At 45.8% G+C, this 19,953-nt stretch overlaps 1 protein-coding gene across 1 annotated transcript in view; it reads left to right on the forward strand.

The window, feature by feature from the left end:
* The window catches only part of LOC147428881 (protein NRT1/ PTR FAMILY 8.2-like), a 32,844-nt gene extending 13,140 nt beyond the window's left edge, over nucleotides 1–19,704 (forward strand). The window contains exons 2-5 of the mRNA XM_086495355.1: nucleotides 17,172–17,307; nucleotides 17,391–17,608; nucleotides 17,690–18,252; nucleotides 18,486–19,704. Coding sequence (XP_086351481.1) covers nucleotides 17,172–17,307; nucleotides 17,391–17,608; nucleotides 17,690–18,252; nucleotides 18,486–19,332 — 1,764 coding nt within the window. The 3' untranslated portion in view covers nucleotides 19,333–19,704. The remainder of the gene's footprint in view (nucleotides 1–17,171; nucleotides 17,308–17,390; nucleotides 17,609–17,689; nucleotides 18,253–18,485) is intronic.
* The last annotated feature ends 249 nt before the right edge of the window (nucleotides 19,705–19,953 follow it).

The raw sequence follows: 19,953 nt of genomic DNA on the forward strand, positions 1-19,953 counted from the left end.
AGTGTTTTTCATCAACAGCAGAAGAAGCCTAGCGTTTTCAACAGTTCCTGGTCAGCCTGGCGACAAAAGAACCCCTAACGTTTTTGCTGCAGACACCAGATCAGCCCTAGCGTTTTTGGACAGCAATTCAGCCTCAGCGTTTTGCAGTTCCTCGACGACAAGTGTAACCGGCCTGTTCAATCCAAAAAGGGCGGTAGACTTTACTTTAAACCTTGATTTAGCTTTCACCTTATTAGTCGTCTATTATACCTGCGCTATAGTGACACAAGAGAGGGGCATGGGATACAGATGCTAGAATGCACCTGTATGAGAAGACCGACACCAGATTGGCCCCTAACTTAGGCGCCCCTTTCGGTATTTCTTTATTGTTTAAAAGAGGGAATAAATGCTGTGGATCCCTACAAGCTGCCCCGCACAAACTTGGCTGAATTTCAACTGTTCCGGCTTGATTTCGGCAGCATAACTGTACTAGGACCCTTCACATTCAGTATTCCCAAGCATTGACTGACTTTCCCGACGCATACGGGCACTTTGCAAAACCTGGCGAGAATCTGCAGCACGCTGAATTCTCTGTTTTCAGCCCTGAAAATGCGCCAGATCACCTGTACAGCGGTCCCCTTGCGTCCCCGAACCTCCTGGGGGTATTAGGGTCCGTTTAGGGCCAAAACCCTAAACCTGCAAAAATACACAGCAGGCTGTAATTTACTGTTTCGGGCTCCGTTTCGCGTGCCGGTTGCATCCGTAGCAAGTCCTCGAGCTCCCGCACGTGTAGGGCTACTTGCCCTTTGAATCGGACGAGATTTCGGGCGTGAAACCTCTCCGAATCACCTGTAACTGCGGGGGATTAGCCGCTAGCTAATCCAGTATCTGTGCAAGAGGCTCTTGCCTCGGCAATCGCGCATGAACCCACACAACTGTACATTGGTCAAATGAAGAGCCCACTAGAGGGGCATAACATACTGCCAAAGGGGAGAGAGAGGGCAGTGCGTAGCGTGTAGGGCATCACTCCTGGCACCGCACTGTGCATAAGAGGGAAAGCAAGCACTCCATAGCTCTTAACCTGTGACAAAATCTGAAAATGAGGCTCTACCCCTCCTAAATTCAGCGCCACTTCTTGTTGCATGAGGCAAGTGTACCAGAATGTGCCACTTGGCACATTTACAAGCATTTTCCCGTTTCGGGGTTGCCGCCTAAAAATCTCCCAACCGGTTGCCCAATTGACTTCACGGCAGAGTAAGAAAATGTTCCTCTTGTCATTCCGGAGGTAATGACGCCAACACATTTTCAGGTCCCAAAATAGCAGTTCCCTAAATTTTAGGAGATGCTGCCATTGTATCTTTCTAGGTCTTCCGACCCTCTTTGTACACTGTGGCCACATCCAGAACTGAAATGTAGCCTCTGTAGCAAAGGATTCCACTTTGGCTAGTCAATGACCCCACTTTGGCTAACCATAGTCTTTGTCCAACCTTAGTGCTCTCTTGCCCTTAGGCCTGGACTCCCTCTGGACAGTTCCACACTAGCCATGCAATGCAGGGCAGTTAGATTTCCCGAGGGGTGTTTCCAAAAAGTGAAAGTAAATAGATAATAAGAAAGAAATCAACAAAAAGGATAGATAGTAGTCACACGCTGGTGACAACAAGTACCATCTCTGCATCAATGTTTTGCATTTTCAGCAAATAGACTCCGTACCGCAACCCCGAACCTTGTAGATCTCACCTGCTCGTAGTAGATCCTCGCCGCATGGCTAGATCAGCCAAAGTTTGCAGATTCAGCCCGGAAAACGCAGATTTCAGCATCTTCGTTTTCAGCGTGTCGTCGTCGCATCGTCGTCATCGACATAGAGTCAGAATTCAACACAAGGTTCTGTGTGCCAAGTGGACATGCTTCATCGACTTCGAGAGCCAATTTTTCACCTATCTCTAGATAGGAGTGTCTAGAATCCTAGGAGGATTAGTACCGGCAATTGTGAGCTTGTTCGCACGACCTGCATGTATGAAAGAGTCCATTAGATTAGGTTTTCCAGTTTTGGAACCCTCTTGCATAAATGGTTTGCACACGCGTTTTGACAGATGTTACACTACGATGGGCATCTGGTACGACCTGCATATAGTTTTAAGTTAGAGGAATCGAACGAGCCATTTCTCGCTTCAACCGGATTTCCGGGTGGGTGGATGTGCGACAGTTTCACCCATAAACTTTACTGAAGTCAAGTTTATTCAATAAATTATTTTAATGATTTTTTAAAAGCTGTCTTCTAGTTTTGCCCTACCTAAGTGTCACAAACTGCTGACATGTCAAGCCATTGAAGACCTGGTGGGTTGGGGTTTTCAAGACCCAACCCTAGCCGACTTGCAGATTTTGGTCGAGGAGACTAAATCCTAGAATTAATAGAAACAGAATTTCCCACCTACTTACAGATCCTCGCCGAGTGGGAGCAAAGTATAAAATTTACCAACTTTTGGGGCCCCTGTCCGATGGGGCCTAAGTGACCCTAAGACATTAAAATAAGTCAAGACACTTTCACAAAGACCTAGCGTGCCCAACTGATGACGTGGCGGATGGTGTATGGACTGGCCGCGAATCCTGTTGATAGGGTGACGTAATAGGAGTATGGATTTCCGCGTTTTGCGTTGCAGAGTGATGATGTGGCAAATTGTACGGATTTCCGTGCTGGCTGTTTTTGGACTTGATGCTTTTAGGATCAGATGTTTTTAGGTTGAAGCTTTTCATGTACTGCTTTTCATGCTCTAGGGCCTTCAAATATGTGTTTAGGCCCATTCTTTGGTAGTCTTCCGCGTGGAAGTGCAAAGCGAAGGGTTCGGGCATTGTACTGGGTTAAAGCAATACAAAGAAATACCGGAAGGGGTGCCAAGGTTTGGGGCCAGTGATCTCTTGGGGCGGAGCTTTGCCACTCCCCGTCTTGTTAGGAAATAAGACGTAGCTAAATAGATAATTGAGTAGATTACTTAATGGAGAGAGACAAATTTATATACACGAGATTATAGAGTAGAGAGAGAGAGATAGAGAGTACACACGATATACGTGGTTCACCCAATGTGGGCTACGTCCACAGGAAAGTAGCCACTCAATGGCTTTAGTACTTCAAAACAAGAAGTAGTTTACAAAGGGATTATACCCTTAATGGAGCTCCCGCCTTGCTTCACTCTCACCACCTCACACTCACCTTGTTGCATCAACTTCACACTATGAAATGTGTGTAGAAATGGCCTCCTTTTATAGGCCAAAAGGGGTGCCCTCTCTTATGAGAGACAGCCATGTGTAGCCGTCCTTGTGCGAATAAGTCCAAATCGGACCCTCCAATCCGCCCATGTGTGGCCGCCCTTGAGAAGACAAGTCCGCTTTTGAATTCGGCCACCGGCCACCGGCCATTGACTTCCGACCATCGGCCAACCGACCGGTTGTTTTCCGACCACTTTTCGGCCGCTGTTCGGCCATAATATTCGGCGAAAAAGAATATTCCGACAAAAAAAAAAGTCTCGGGGGCCTCCGCCCCCGAAGCCTTTAAAGTTGCCCCTGATTCTTGTCCATGAAAATTTTGGTTTCCGGTGAGTGATTTTCCTTCACGCACGATGGCTTCTCCTCATAATGGGGGCCTTACAAATGTGCGCTTTTACCACAGAAAATTACAAGGGTAAATCAGGCTCCATACTTAACACGTCTCGTGTGTCATGCACTTTCTTAGTTTAATTGTTTTGAAGTGTTTAAAGTTGTCTCGTCTTTTCTTTTGTGTTGGCACGTGATGCCTTCTCGTTACAGTGGTATCAGAGCTCTAGTCGTGTGCTTTTTTGAAAGCATACTGGTTGTAATGTGTAGCGGAAGTGAATGATGGTGTATGTTCAGGATGAGTAATCAGTGAGTGCTCAAGGTTCCTTTTACTTGAGGGAAGGGAGAGCCTTTCTTGACTTAATGAGAGATTGTGCAATGACCAAAACAAAAGAGAATAGTAAACTGTGAGAGAAAAGTGCTACGAATGATATATAGAGAGAGAAGAGACGACACCAAATGGGGTCCCTTACCCCCCTCCAAGGGCCCCCCTCGCTATTGCTATCACAACCCAGTGACGTGGCTGCCCTGTACACACACACACACACACCCGAGAAAGCAGGCAATCCCGAAATTTTGCATTGCTGACGTGGCAGGCAGTGTACAGACACCTCCACAGATTGCGGCGTAAAACGCGGAGCCTGTACGAAATTTTGACGTGGCAGCAGCGTACGAACGATAGCTTTTGGGGCTATTTTTATTCTACGCAATTTAGCAAGAGAGAGAGAGCTTTAGTTTTGCTTTATTTGCCAAGCAATGGCTTGAGAGAGAAATTGCTTTATGAAGCTTTTGATTTTCAGCTTTTGGGACTCTGCTTTTAGCATCCATTGTAAACCTTTATAAGTGTGGTTTGGGCTCCCACTTCTTAGAGCATCTTGACGTAGAGTCTGAGAGTGAGACACCCTGTCACGTGACAAATCTAACCCTATGTGTATGTGGACAAGCTACTTCATGACAAGGGTTCAGTTCTGCTCAGTTCAGTCAGTCTAGATTAGGAAGTGTTCTGGCACTTTTGTGAGTCTGTTCGCAGACCGTGCATGTCCAGACACTTAGAATAGATGCATATCCTCTGGTTGCACATAGCATGATCATGAGCATTAGTATCAGATTCCATCAAGAGCATTTTACAGTGCAGAAAACCTATTTTCCCTATTTTAGCCAATTTTCACTTATTATTTTTAAGTGACTTTTGTTGGAAATTGGGTAGGGCAATTTTAGAAAGCAAGTATATATAGAAACCTAGCGCTAGCATTCTGCAGCAGAAGAGGCAACAGGAACACGACGTTCAACAGGCACCTTCTCAACAAGACACCCCACCGGCGGTAAACCTAGCGTTTTCAGCCAAGGACCAAAGATCAGCCAACGTTTTCATTTGCAAGCAAATCAGCCAGCGTTTTTGTCAGGTGCAGCGGAAGAGAATAAGGATTTTGCTCAGATCTAGTACTCCGCAAACAAACACAAGGGACACTTTACTTCACTTGAAAGAATTGAACTGAACTGAAAGAAAGAGAGGTTACGAGAAAGAGACGACACAGGGATGTCGGGTCCCAACTCTCAAGGGCCCCCTTGCTCTGTTGTTGCGAGAGCAAGTACTTTCTTTATTTTTGCACAATGCTGCTACAATGACTAAATACTGAGATGTTGATGCTCCTGATGCTGGGTACTGAGGTACATGAAGGGGTACTGAGGTACTGAAGGGGACTATGTCGAAGACGATGATGTCAATGACGGGTACTGCGGGTTCTATGTCGAAGATGGGGAGGTCGACAACGAGGTCTATGTCGAAGACGATGAAGTCGACGACGAGGTACTAAGGGTCTTTGTCGACGACGGTACTGTGTCGAAGACGGTGAAGTCGACGACGGTTCTGTGTCAAAGACGGTGATGTCGACGACGGGTACTGCTCGTCTATGTTGACGACGACGACGACGGTGACTGTGACGATGACGACGATGGTGTCATTGTCTTGTCCGGGACTGTGATGACGATGACGAAGGTGTCGTCGTCAAGATAGGGATCTGCGATGACGATGGCGATGGTGTCGTCATCAAGATAGGGACTTCGACAACGATGACGATGGCGACAATGACGACGATGGTGTCGACGATGACGGCGTCAAGGCTGAAAACTGAAAACGCTAGGCTGTTTGCTAAAAAGTGAAAACGCAAGGCTGATATGGGCCTTCTTCTTCTTTAGAAAACGCTAGGGCTCCTGTTGAGGTGCTGCCTAATTGCTGGGTGCCTGTCTCCTTATGTCCTTGCTTCTTCTGCTTCTACTGAGTGCCCAATGGGTTTCTTTTATAGATCTTTAGCAATTTGCCCTACCTACTTTTCCAACAAACTTACAAAAAGAATTCCAAAAGTCACTCTTAATAAAATGACTTATAAGAGGTGGTTCGCGTGGTAAAATGCCTACATGATGAAATGACTGTCCTAGTGCAAGAGAGGGTATGCAAGTGTGACTGGCCTGGACATGCACGTCCTACTAGAGGCTCACAAATGTGCCACGCTCAGTCCTAAGCTAAGACTCATGCTAGACTATGACAGAAGCGTGTCAATGTGGCGCAAGCGAAGTGCGCACGTGACAGTTTTGCTTTTGTAGATCCAACCCGGCGGTAGCAGAACCAGCTGAAGACAGATCAGCCCTAGCGTTAGCAGATTCCACAACGACAGCATATCAGCCCTAGCGTTAGCAGATCCCCTGCAGCAGACAGAATTCAGCCCTAGCGTTTTTGGACCAGCAGGCAGCCTGACGTTTTGCAGTTCCTCCGCGACGAAATCCACAGTAGCACCAGCGTTTTCAGTTTTCAGCATCAAGACTCCACAGAACAAGTCCCGAACCTGGCAGATCTCACCTTCCCGTAACAGATCCTCGCCGCACGGTCAGATCCCGTGAAGTTTGCCAAATTTCAGCATCTGCGTTTTCAGCGCGTCGTCGTTGCATCGTCGCCATCGACATAGAGTCAGAATTCAGCAGATAAAGATTTGCAGATTTCAGCTGGTAGCGTTTTCAGATTTCAGCCCGTCTCGTCATCGTCCTCATCGTCGTCGACATCGTCGGCAAGTCAAAAGCATTGTAGAGATTTGTGCAATCAATAGTAGACTGCTCTCGCCATAGAGAGTGGGGCCTTCGGAGGAGGGTTTGACAACATTCTGGAGTCGTATTCTTCTCTCTCTATCAGTCTCAGCACCTTCATTCACAGTTTTCACCACTTTGTTTGTGTCCATTGCACTCTCTCACTAAAGAAACGGAAGGTTCTCCCTTCCGTAAGTAAAAGGAACCCTTGAGCACAGTTTGGAGCACTCATCTTGAGCAAAGTTCAACATTCACTTCCGTTGCACCTTACACACCCACTCCCTTGTACTTTGTGCAACAGATTTAATACAAAAAGAAGTACCGAAAGGGGTGCCAGTCTTTGGGGCCAATACCTCTTGGCACGGAACTCCGTGGACTGGTGTCGAATCAATTTGTGAACTGTTTTGAAGTGAATTTCTGTCGTGTTGCGGTAGATTCTTGACTTGGATTGTCCAAGTCTGTTATAGTGGTATCAAAGCACGGCTGATTTCTCTTCTACTGGGAAATCCGATCCTTTTTATGCGGCACTTATGGATTCAAGCAAAGGATAGGCGACTTACTCTGCATCTGGAGATGCGGGAAGAGATCACGAAGAAGATTCATGCGAGGAGTACGGCCCGCCTCAGCCTACTCAGGCGGAGCTTGAAGAGATGGAACATCGGAGATTAGTCGATGAAGCGACAAAGTTGATGATGAAGTTTGCGAAGGGCCCTAAACTAGCAAAATTTTTCACCCAAACCTCCTTCGACTAGGTGCGCTCACAGTGGCGGCAAACCAGGGAGCTACCCCTCAAACCGGCACTCAAGAAACCTCCTACTCTAAGGATGTTTATAGAGCAAAAATTAGAAGAGGTGGTTGATGCACGGACTAGCCAGTTTTTTGACACCTAGAACAAAGCCGAAAAGCACGACAAAAAGCAGAAGAAAGGCACTGACTTCCCAGGTTATTTGGGTCGTCAATTTACTTTTGCCTTGGCAAGAAAGCAGAAGAAGTGTGTGCGATTTGAAGGAGTACTTAGTTCTTCTTCTTCTTCTTCTCCCGACAGTTCTTCTAGCTCTTCTGACTCGAGCAAAGACGACAGAAAAGGGAAAAAGCGAAGCAAAAAGCAACGCTTCGGAAATGACAAGAAAAAGACAAAGAAGCCTAAGTCTCGCCCAGTTTCGGATAGTTTTACAGAGGGACGCGTCTTTGGATAGTTCGAACTCCGATAACAGATTTTATGCAAGGAAGAAGAATTTTTATAAAGCCAACCAGTATGACTTTCTGGAAGATAAGAGCAAGAAAGTCCAAGAATTCAAAGAAGGTGGACAGTCAATTTAATTTGACACGTTTTCTGGATTTCGAGATGCTTCGAAGGCTTTGGCCTTCATAGAGCAGTTTGACATAGCTTTCTCTGGAAGACATTGCTCAAAGCACTCCAAGATTCGGAGGGCTACCTCTTACTAATAACCCCGTCATAGAGAAGATCACGTTGAGTAAATATAACGGTAAGATGGATGCTAGTGTTATTCATTCTTGGTTGCATCAATTTAATTCTTATTTTGCTACAATTAAGAAGACCGGAAATAGCAAGGTTTTGATGGCAGCCATGTACCTTGTTGGTAATGCCATTAATTGGTACCATGCATGGCAAGAGACAGTTGGCCGCGCACCTATAGGGAGTCGACGAACGCGTGCCCCTTTCCTTCAATTGGGCCGACTTCCAAGACAAGCTCAAGGTGCGGTTTATGCCACCACAATACCTCGCACGGTTGAAAGACGATTGGCGCAGTCTCAAGCAAAATGGTATGCCAATCATGTCTTTCTCTAATCGTGTTTTGTAGCTCGACACCCAATTACGCAAATCGGATGATGAGCGTAAGGAGGCTTTCATTTTCGGGTTGGACGACTATATCAAGTTTGATGTCGAAGTCCTTTACCCCGTAGATCTTAACAAGGCGGTAGCGATTGCTCTCACGCAGGAGATGAAGCACAATAAGGAAAAGCCAAAGGAGAACAAGGCTTCTCAAAGTACCTCTCAGACTCCTCAAAACCCTCAGAACGGTAAGAATGGTAACTCTTCAAATCAATCTTCCTCTAGTCTCTCAGAAAAGAACACTCACAATGAATCTAAGGATAAAGCTAAACATAAGCTTACTCCAAATGAAAAAGCAGCACAAGGAATTATAGGATGATACATCACATCAGAAGAACAAAGCATTTATTCTAAGGAAGGTTGATGTTATCATTGTCACATCAAGGGTCACATAAAAAGAACATGTCCTAAGATTGAATCTAGCGAATCTAAAGAACCCACAAAACCCACATCCTCTGTTAATGCCATAAATGAGAACACGAGCGTGACCCAAGTTTCTCATGATCCTCCCATTGATGAGTCTCTCATTAAGTGTTATGGTCATGTGAAGGGTCAGCGTTTTGTCATATTGTTTGATCCAGGCAATATGCATGATGTGATAAGTGACTGTCTGATCGAAAAAGCCCGCTTGGAGATTAACAAGACATCTCCTTTCGAGGTGTCGGGCTTTGCTCTCGGTATGGACTCTTTCATCACGCAAGAGTGCCTTGATGTGTTGTTCATTGTTCAACAAGCGTCCTTTCGTACAAAATTTGTAGTATCTCCTTTCTCAGGATGCGATATGCTTTTAGGCATTCGATGGTTTCGTGAGCATAACCCTCTCATTGATTGGGCGGAAAATACTTTCACTTTCAATGCCAGAAGTGACTCTCCCATTATCATTCGTGGAAAGTTGTTCATCCTTCATCTCTCATTTCTAATGTGCAGGTGAAGATTAAAAAGAATCAGGAGGAGACTCTCTCAATCTTTTCTTCTCCAAAGCACGACACACATGATTTGCATGATCAAGATATGATTATTCAGAAGCATGATGATTTGCAGGATAAAGATGTGATTGTTCACAATGATGATGGTTTATTGATGCTTTTTCTAGTGAAACTAACCTCATTGTAGATTCGATCAATCACGAAGAATCGATCTTGGCTCTCGAGTTGAGGTCCAAAGAACCCTCTGAGGAAGTATTGTGTGTTTGCATGATTAGTCAGCACGCATTGTTCGAGTGTTTCATTTGTGATGGTTTTGTGTATTTTAGTCACCGTCTTTATGTATTCCCTTTTCATAGGCATGCCATATTGTACAATGAACACGATTCACTCATGAATGAGCACGGATGTATGCGGACTACTCATGAAAAGATGAAATATTTGCATTCAAGGAATTCACATTCCATGTCTCTTCCTTAGCATGACACAGTATTCGAAAGAGCACAAGAAGGATTGACCATCAAGCATCAGCATGTCCATTGTGATTTGCCACAGTTGATAGATTTAGATAAAAAAGACAAGATTCGATTCCATTTTTTGCGTGTGTTTGATGAACGGTTTGGCACTCCGTCTCTTTGTTTATCTACATTGCATGCACAGTCTTTTAGGAAGACTAGAAATTTTCCAATCACTTTACATGGAATGGATATGTTCATGTTTTTGTGTTGGAATTGGTTTCAAGAATTTTCCTCCTCGGAGATTCTTGAAGAAGGTAGATCCACGACTATAGCCGAAGTTGGAGCTTTGACGCAGCCACAGATGACTTTGTGTCGCTTTCGGTGTGGCCCAAAGAAGCAAGCGTTGCACACCTTTATGAAGTTCAAGTATCACATGACCCACACATCAGAGTGGGCCGGCGACGAGTCCTTTCTAGGATTCATCTAGACGCTGTTGGTGATCTCCCTCGACGCCATACAGTTCGGTACCAGTACCTCACTTTAAAAAGGAGGGGATGTCACGTGCACATCTAATCCTATGTACATGTGGAAAAGCTACTTTATGAGAAGAGTTCAATTAGCTTAGGAAGTGTTCTGACACCTTTGTGAGTCTGTTCGCAGACCGTGCATGTCCAGACACTTAGAGTAGTTGTATATCCTTTGGTTGCACACATCATTACCATCAGCATTACCATCAGCATTACCATCAGAATCTAATCCTATGTACATGTGGAAAAGCTACTTTATGAGAAGAGTTCAATTAGCTTAGGAAGTGTTCTGACACCTTTGTGAGTCTGTTCGCAGACCGTGCAAGTCCAGACACTTAGAGTAGTTGTATATCCTTTGGTTGCACACATCATGATCATCAGCATTACCATCAGAATCCATCATGAATTTTTTCTATTTTAGTCATTTTTCACTTATTATTAATAAATGACTTTGTTGGGAAACTGGGTAGGGCAATTTGGCTAAGGAAATATATAAGAAAGCTAGCGCTAGCACTTTCTGGCAGAAGAGGCAGCAGGGAACCAAGTTCTGGGAGTACACCTTCTTAGCAAGACCATCAGGATGACTTAGCGTTTTTCAGCCATCCAGACTACATCAGCGTTTTCAACAATTGCAGATCAGCCCCAATGTTTTTGCATATTGCAAGTCAACTTGGTGCAAGGTAGTTAGGTACTTAGTGTTCGGTACGTAAGGTATGTAGTACAGAGTGGATTGAGTTTTTAGGTACGTAAAAATTCGTCTTTTTTTCTCAAAGCCGAAAACTGAGAGTACTTCATACATTTACTTATGCATTCACCAAGACTTCAAATAAAGATTAGCAAATCAACAGTACACCGTTACAAATGCCAAAAACTGGAGTCCACGACTCTAACCGAACAATGAAAACACAAAGCTGAGATTAGCTAACCATTGATCAATGTCTACAAACAAATAGTATCAGATGTCTGCTGCCATGGCCACATAAAACTAAGAGCATCAAAATAAATACATAATGAAACATGAAAATGAAAAATCCAAGACTGAAGTCTGAAGTCCCGACTCCAATAACTAGTACTTGTCTTGCTTGCCCCACAGTATTTGCACTGCCACTGATGAGTACCCGACCCTTGCTGACCTAGCGTAGTAACTATTCTGATCACGTGGGTGTGCATGTCCCACACCGGGTTGGGTTTGCGAGGCATCTTACTGATCACTTGTAAGAGAGGAGCACTCACTGGTCAACTGCACCTTGCACAATACTTGCAAGTTCAAACCAGAAGCTCTCAATAATCAACCGCAGAAGGCGTTTTGCGATAATAGACCAAACGCTTGAAATAGGGTTGATTAAAAAAAAAAAAAACACCGGTATGGAACCTATCCGTACATACGGTACGATAACGGTACGGATACATGTCACGTGACACATCCAACCCTATGTGTCCGTGGACAAGCTACAGTACGACAAGGGTTCCGTCAGTCCAGTTAGTCTAGATTAGCAAGTGTTGTGGCACTTTTGTGAGTCTGTTCGCAGACAGTGCATGCCTAGGCACTTAGTGTAGATGCATATTCTCTAGTTGCACACAACATGATCATAAGCATTCTCATCAGAATCCATCAGAATCCTTCAGGGGAATTTTCCAGTGTATTTGACCTATTTTCCCTATTTTTGACACTTTTCACTTATTATTTTAAGCGACTTTTGTTGGAAAGTAGGTAGGGCAAATTGAGTAACTTTGTATATAAGCAAACCTAGGCTAGCACTATTTGGCAGAAGAAGAAGGAGCCCTCTGGAGACACTTCTTAGCAAGACCAACCCTTGGCAATTTCAGCCCATGGCGTTTTCCCTCCAAGCAAGTCCCTCTCAGCCCTAGCGTTTTTCATCATAGCTTCATCGTCAGACAATCTCAGCCCTAGCATTTCCAGAAACCCCAAATCGCCCCCTTTTGGATGGCGTTTTCAGCAGATAAAGCACCAACAAATTTCAGCCTTTGACCACCTAAAGACCAGCAGATTTCAGCCCTCAAAGACCAGCCCACATCAGCGTTTTTGGTTCCAGCCATTTTCAGCCATTAGCGTTTTTGGGACAATAGCAGGTCGGCATCAGATTTCAGCCAGTAGCGTTTTGGGACAGCAGTAAGTTTGCATTAGTTTTCAGCCCTTAGATTGGTCTCGTCATCCCTGTCGTCGACATCGATCTAGCCTAGACTTGCATCAGTCACATGCATTCACTTTGTACCAGTTTGTGCAATCAATCGTAGACCACTCTCGCCAACGAGAGTGGGGCCTTCGGAGGAGGGTTTTACAGCGTCTCTGGTGTCGTATTCTCTTCTCTCTCTATCTCTCAGTCTCATACACTTGCACGCACAGTGTCCATTCACTTTGTTTGTGATGATTGCACTCTCTCATTAAGAACAGAAGGCTCTACCTTCCATTAGAACTAAAAGGAACCTTGAGCACAGTTCGGAGCACTCATCTTGAGCAAAGCGCAAACTATCATTCCGCTGCACCTTACAATACAATCCGTACGTACGTACATATGCAACCTTGACTTGGCGTTAGTAGATTCACAGCAGCAAGCCTAGTGTTTTTGCAATAGATTCAGGACAGCCTGGTGTATTTGCAGCTTGCAGCTCAGGCTAGCGTTTTGTAGATTCCCGGTAGATCAGCATATAGAATCACCGTTTTCAGTTTTCAGCACTTAGACTCCGCACAACAACCCCCAAACCTTGCAGATCTGACCTTCCCGCAGCAGATTCTCGCCGCACGGTCAGATCAGCCAGTGTTTGCAGATTCAGTCCTCTATTCGCAGATTTCAGCATCTGCGTTTTCAGCGCATCGTCGTCACCAACATAGAGTCAGAATTCAGTAGATACAAGATTTGTAGATTTTAGTCCCTAACATTTTCAGATTTCAGCCCGTCGTCGACATCGTCGGCAAGTCCATTGCATTTAGACCATTGTACGAGATTTGTGCAATCAATAGCATAGACCTCTCTCGCTATAGAGAGTGGGGCCCTTGGTGAAGAGCGTGTCGTGCGTAGGGAAACCTCCTCTGTCCAGGAGTCCTCATGTATGTATACATAGCATGGTGGGCTCTGCGTGTCACGTGACACATCCAACCCTATGTGTCCGTGGACAAGCTACAACACGACAAGGGTCCAATCAATCCAGTCAGTCTAGATTTAGAAGCGATCTGGCACTTTTGTGAGTTTGTTTGCAGACCGTGCATGCCCAAACACTTAGTGTAGATGCATATCCTCTAGTTGCACACAGCATGATCATAAGCATTCCCATCAGAATCCATCACAAAATCCTTCAGGGGAATTTTCCAGTGCATTTAGCCTATTTTCCCTATTTTTGACATTTTTCACTTATTATTTTTAAGTGACTTTTGTTGGAAAGTAGGTAGGGCAAATTGAGTAAGTTTGTATATAAGCAAACCTAGACTAGCACTAATTGGCAGAAGAGGCAACAGGAGCACCAATGCTCAACAGACAACTTCTCAGTAAGAACCTCCCTTGGTGGCGTTTTCTCCTCCAAGCAGACTCCCCTAACCCTAGCGTTTTTCATCAAGAAACCCCATCGCCAGAAGACACCAGGCCTTGGCGTTTTCAACACTCAGCAGTCCATGGCCATCAAGCTCAGCAAGATTCATCGCCAGACCATCCTAGTCTGCTAGCGTTTTTCCTCCAAGAAGGCTTTGCAGCCCTGGCGTTTTTCAGAAGCCCTAGCGTTTCCAGATTTGCGGCCTCAGCCATGGCGATTTTCAGCAGAAGAAGACCAGTAGATTTCAGCCCTAAAGACCAGGCGTTTCCAGCCCTAAAGACCTGCAGTTTTTAGCCCGCAAAGACCAGCCCATACCAGCGTTTTTGGTGTCAGAACATTTCAGCCATGAGCGTGTTTGGGACAGCAGCGAATCAGCGACAGAATTCAGCCATTAGTGTTTTTGGACAGCAGATAGAAAGCCTCAGTTTTCAGCCCTTAGATCGGTCTTGCCATCACCGTCGTCGACATCGATCTAGCCTAGACTTGCATCAATCACATGCATCCACTTTGTACCAGTTTGTGCAATCAATAGTAGACCACTCTCGTCGACGAGAGTGGGGCCTTCGGAGGAGGGTTTTACAACGTCTCTGGTGTCGTATTCTCTTCTCTCTCTATCTCTCAGTCTCATACATTTGCACGCACAGTGTCCATTCACTTTGTTTATGATCATTGCACTCTCTCATTAAGAACGGAAGGCTCTCCCTTCCATAAGAACAAAAAAAAGAACCTTGAGCACATTATGGAGCACTCATCTTGAGCAAAGTTCAAACATTCATTCCGTTGCACCTTTACACTGCGTGTCAGCAAAGAAGTGTACCACAATGTGTCTACATCTTACCGAGTTTGGAGGTGTCATTGAGAACTTGGCCAACGGCCAGAGAGTCTGTATCAGGTCTGTAACCCCTAGGTCTCCCATGTGGTGAGAGAACTCGAGGACTTGTGCCTGCAGCCACTCTAACACCGAGTCCAACGTCCACTCTGATTAGTCCCTGCCACATAGGGGAAAAGAGAAGCCAACTGTTGTCACCTGTGTCAAGGGCCTCTATCCCTCTAGCGGCAAGGAACAGTACATGGACTCTCAAGCAAGCTGCCTCAAAGTCAGTTGAAGGGTCGCCAAGAAACCGAGTGAAGTCATAGGCGAAGAAGTACCATCTACGACGAATGTCGAAGCTCGTAAGTCCACGAGGAACTATTGCAAAGGGAGACGTTTGCACCTGAAGGGGGGTACACAAGAAAGGCTGTCCCTCTCTCGCCAAGCGACTCCTCGTGGCAAAACGTTGCCAAGAGATCTCCTAGCAGCTAAGGAAAGTCCTACCCCATTAGTCGGCTGTGGGGTAGGAACGGGAGGAGAGGAGGAAGTTGGGGGGGTGGTGGGGGATGGAGGGGTGGGAGGGTGGGGAGTGGCGAAAGGAGAGGGAGGAGGTGGGGAGGAGGAAGAGGGCGGGGGGGCGGAAGGAAACTTGTGGAGAGGAGGGACTGTCGAAGGAGAGGCTACCGTGGAGGGAGGAGCGGGGACCTTGTCCTGCTGAAGAGGGTCGAAATGGTTCCTTGTGGGAACCCATTGCTGCTGACTTGGAGCTTGGTGACCGCCTATAGGGCCAGGCTGGCGTGGTGGCCTCTGACGACGCCGACCCACGAACCTGCTGCCAGCCCTCCTCTGTCTGAGCCCTAGGCTCGGAGGTGAGGCTGCTTGAGGACCCTGTGACTCTGTCTGTTGCTGTTGGCCAATCCTAGTAGGTTGGGGCTAAGCATGAGGTGAAGGTCGGGGCCAACCTCCTCCGTGGACACGCCTTTGCAAGATGGCCCATTTTGCGACAAATGAAAACTGATTCGGAAGGCACGAATACTCCACGTTTTGGCGGAGCCAATCACCACTCACCCGAGGTAGAAGAATGACCTTTGGGAGGGTGTGGGTGTCCCGCACCAGAACACATACTGTGGGAATGCCAACTGCCTTGGCAGCTACAGAGGTTGTCGTACGAGGTGTCTCCAGGACGGTCCCAATCCCTGAGCCAATCCTGGACAGGAGTGGAAGGTACTCTCTCCTCAAGCCGGGGAAGCAGACCGAAATGGGAAGGTCTGCTTCCTCGACAAGAACATTGGTAGCTGGGTCGAAACCTTGACGCCACTGTCGAAAGTGAGCTCGAACTGCTCGAATGTCCAGGGGGCTCATTGCAATGTCCTTGGACGCCATCATGGGAGTCTAAAACTCTATCTGGTAGTAGCCACGTCCGAGAAGCTGAACATCAAGGATCTTGCCCACCTCTGCAAGAAGGCGGGCCTGAAGGAGATCACGCACCTCCCCTCTGCTGGGTCTGGTGCCGAGAATCTTGCAGATAACAGAGGCGGCCTAAAGGCGCACCACCTCTGCCTCTAAGCTCGCTTGCTCTGTTGGCGAGAGAGCAAGTCGGATGGTGGGTTCTGCGGGATCGGGCGAGGGGGCTTCAGTGGAGTCCCTCTGTGGCGGAGTAGAATCCTCCATCTGTGTCTGCTGCTGCGAAGGCGAGCGATGGGGAGTGAGCGCGTTGATGCGAATGAAGCGAGTCGGTGTCGCTGTGAACCAACTCCGACAGAGACACGAGGTGGGGGTGGGGGAATGCCGGCAGGCTGCGGGCAGCGCGAGGAGGGGGGGGGTGGGGGGCGGCGGACAGCTCAGGGCACTGCGCGAAGGGCGGGCAGCGCGGGGCTGAGGGGGGGGGGACTGAGGCGGGACAGGGCAGCGTGAGGGGGAGCTGAAGGCGATGGCTAGTGCGAGCGTGAGCAACAGCAGCGAGCCAGTAGCCACACGTCAAAGATATATATAGATATATTTATATATGTATATAAATAAACCAAGGTCAAGACATGGCTGCACTTTATCAAGTAGGGTTTGACAGTATACTACTCCAAGCTTTCTAGGTAATCGCCTAGCTTTATATCCAGTGGAAAATGCTAATGTCCATTTCTTCATTTTCCACAAGGCCTAGATGCCAAAAGATCTTACATGGTTTGCAGTTTTTGATTGATCTTCCTACTTGGAGAAGTTTCACAACTTGATTCATGAGGATTTATGTTTTATTTCAGTTTCTTTTCAGTACCCAACACTTAGTCTCATGTATTTTTTAAGATTTCGGTCACACTTTATATACCTATATTTTTAATTCACTCACTCGCTTAGTTCTTCTTTAGGCAAAAACATGAATGAGATGTTACTGAAGAGTTCCTGTTTTGGTCGAACTACTTCCAGGACCAAGCCAGAAATCTCATTATGGATAGCGAGCAAAATGGTCAGACAGTTGTGGGTGATGGGTCTGTTGATAGGAGAGGCAGGATAGCTATAAAGGCTAAGACTGGAGGTTGGAGGGCAGCACCTCTTATTTTTAGTAATTTCTCGACTCCTACTTTCCCAATTGTTTTTGAGTATTAGATTTCCAATGTTGATATAAGAGATGATTATTTCTATCAGGCACAGAAATTTGTGAGAGGATGGCATCGTTAGGGCTCCAACGCAATCTAGTGACATACTTTGTCAATAAGATGAATATTCTCAAACCTGCAGCTGCTAACATGGTCTCAAATTTTATTGGTGCTTTGTATCTTACTCCCTTTTTGGGTGGATTCATGGCAGATGCCTATTTGGGCAGGTTTTGGGCTATCTTTGTTTTTGCAACCATTCAAGTTTTCGTAAGTCGTCAATGTGCTCGTTATCTCATAGTTGTCTATGCATTTGAGAATCTAACTGTTGGTCTGGTGGAATATATTTAGGGCATGGTCGTCTTGACGCTGTCCGCAGCATTGAGCTCTCTACGGCCTCCATCATGCACATCCTCGGAAACAACTTGCATCTCTGCACATGGTGTTCAATTGGCTGTCCTTTATGTTGGCTTGTACCTTATAGCTTTGGGAAATGGCGGCATTAAGCCAAACGTCTCTTCATTTGGAGCAGATCAGTTTGATGAGCATGATTCCAAAGAATGGAAATACATGCCTTCTTTCTTTAATTGGTTTTATTTTATCATCTCCATTGGATCCCTCATTTCCGTAACAGTTTTTGTGTACATTCAAGACAATGTTGGCTTTGCATGGGGATTTGGCATACCAGCCGCTCTTATGGCTATAGCCATTGTTATATTTGTGGTGGGATCGTTCCTCTATAGATACAAGTTACCCTCTGGTAGTCCGTTGACAAGGATAATGCAGGTAATAGTGGCTGCAGTGAGGAAGCGGAACCTGCCGCTTCCATCAAACAACAATACTCTGTTTGAAGAGGGGGTTAATAGAGATGGAAACACAACAGTTAAAAAGCTTCCACATAGCAGCCAATTCATGTATGAAATCTTTCTTGCCTGTCCTTTTCAATTTTCTTTAGTGAGATATTATGAAGATCTTTTAGAGACCAAATGGCATATGAGGTTTTCATGTCTTGAGAATAATCCAGAGAGAGCTTGCTATGTCATGGGAACTATCCCAACCCTGTTTAACTTTTTGCTAGTAATCTCATTGTTGCTCTGTGCATGGTAACTGGTAGTCTGACTTCTATTGCCTAGATCTGGTTTTTCAGATTTCTTGATAAGGCAGCAGTTGTTTCAAGGGAGGAGGGAAAGGTTGGCGTCAGCAAGTGGTACCTATGCCCAGTCACTCAAGTCGAGGAGGTGAAAATATTGATCAGAATGCTTCCAATATGGGCCAGTACCGCATTTGTCTGGACAGCTTTGACCCAAATGGAAACGTTTGCCGTACTGGAGGGGGCGACATTGGATGGACAAATAGGCAATTTCAAGTTTCCTCCGGCATCATTGTCAGTCTTCGAGCTTGTGAACGTCCTCCTCATTTTACCGCTCTACGATAGATTTCTAGTGCCTTTCATGAAGAAATTCACTGGGCACGAGCGAGGCATAACCACATTGCAACGAATTGGAACAGGCATTGTCTTTTCGATGCTTGCCATGGTGGTGGCTGGGCTCGTGGAATTGAAGCGCATACGCACAGCTGAAGAAAATGGGTTGTTGGATCTGCCAAAGGTGACGGTGCCCATGAGCATATTCTGGCTTGTTCCGCAATATTTCTTCCGGGGAAGTACAGAGATATTCACCCAAATTGGGCAGCTGGAGTTCTTCTACAATGAGGCGCCAGATAACATGAGGAGCTTGGGGACAGCATTATATCTCAGCACCATTGCTGTGGGGCATTTTCTGAGTACGGCGCTTGTAAGCGCTATCAACCAGGCAACTGGCCATGGAGGTCGAGAGAAGTGGATCGTGGACAATCTGAACCGGAGCAAACTCTACTATTTTTACTGGCTATTGGCTGGGCTAAGCTTGGCTAACTTCTGCATTTACCTTGCTTGTGCTTATTGGTACAGATACAAACCTTCGGTCAAAAATCTTCAGGAGCAGGAGCAATTGTAAACATCTCATGAGTTCCTCATGCACATTCCTCTCCATTCCATATGCAAATCCTCTGTTGATCAAATCATATTTGTTGATTTTGTTGTCACATATGTATCATATTGAGTGCCTACAGGGCCATGCCAGTAGACTGCCGAATGGGTGACCATTCCCTACAAGGAGGCCATGGAAATATGACGAGCATCATCTTGGTGATTCTTAGTGAAGGAAAACAAAAATCTCATTCTATTCAACATATTTTCATGAAACGACTCCCATTACAAAATCCCCAGCAATAGCAATAAATTTTGACATATCTTGCATAGAAAGCACAGGTTTTTCTGTAGAAATTAAAAATAATAAGGTTACATTGGCTGCCTGTTGATGTGGCTTCACCTGCTTTTATTTATTTAATTTCCTTCATGATGTTTTTGGATTCTTTCTCTTTGGGTTGGATGTACCTTCCATACACATTTGGGAAGGAATGGTCTTTTTTGGACTCCAGTAGACGAAGTCTATGTAATGCGAAGTCTGTATTATCTGAGAACCATACCCTTGTGGTATATTTCTGAGGCAAGGTTATGTGTGATTCTATGTAGGTAGATGTGGGGTCACACACCCACTTTTTCTTTAGCTTACTAT

The sequence above is a fragment of the Adiantum capillus-veneris genome, chromosome 22 (assembly GCF_014529385.1).
Source record: "Adiantum capillus-veneris isolate H3 chromosome 22, ASM1452938v2, whole genome shotgun sequence".
Classification (NCBI taxonomy): domain Eukaryota; kingdom Viridiplantae; phylum Streptophyta; class Polypodiopsida; order Polypodiales; family Pteridaceae; genus Adiantum; species Adiantum capillus-veneris.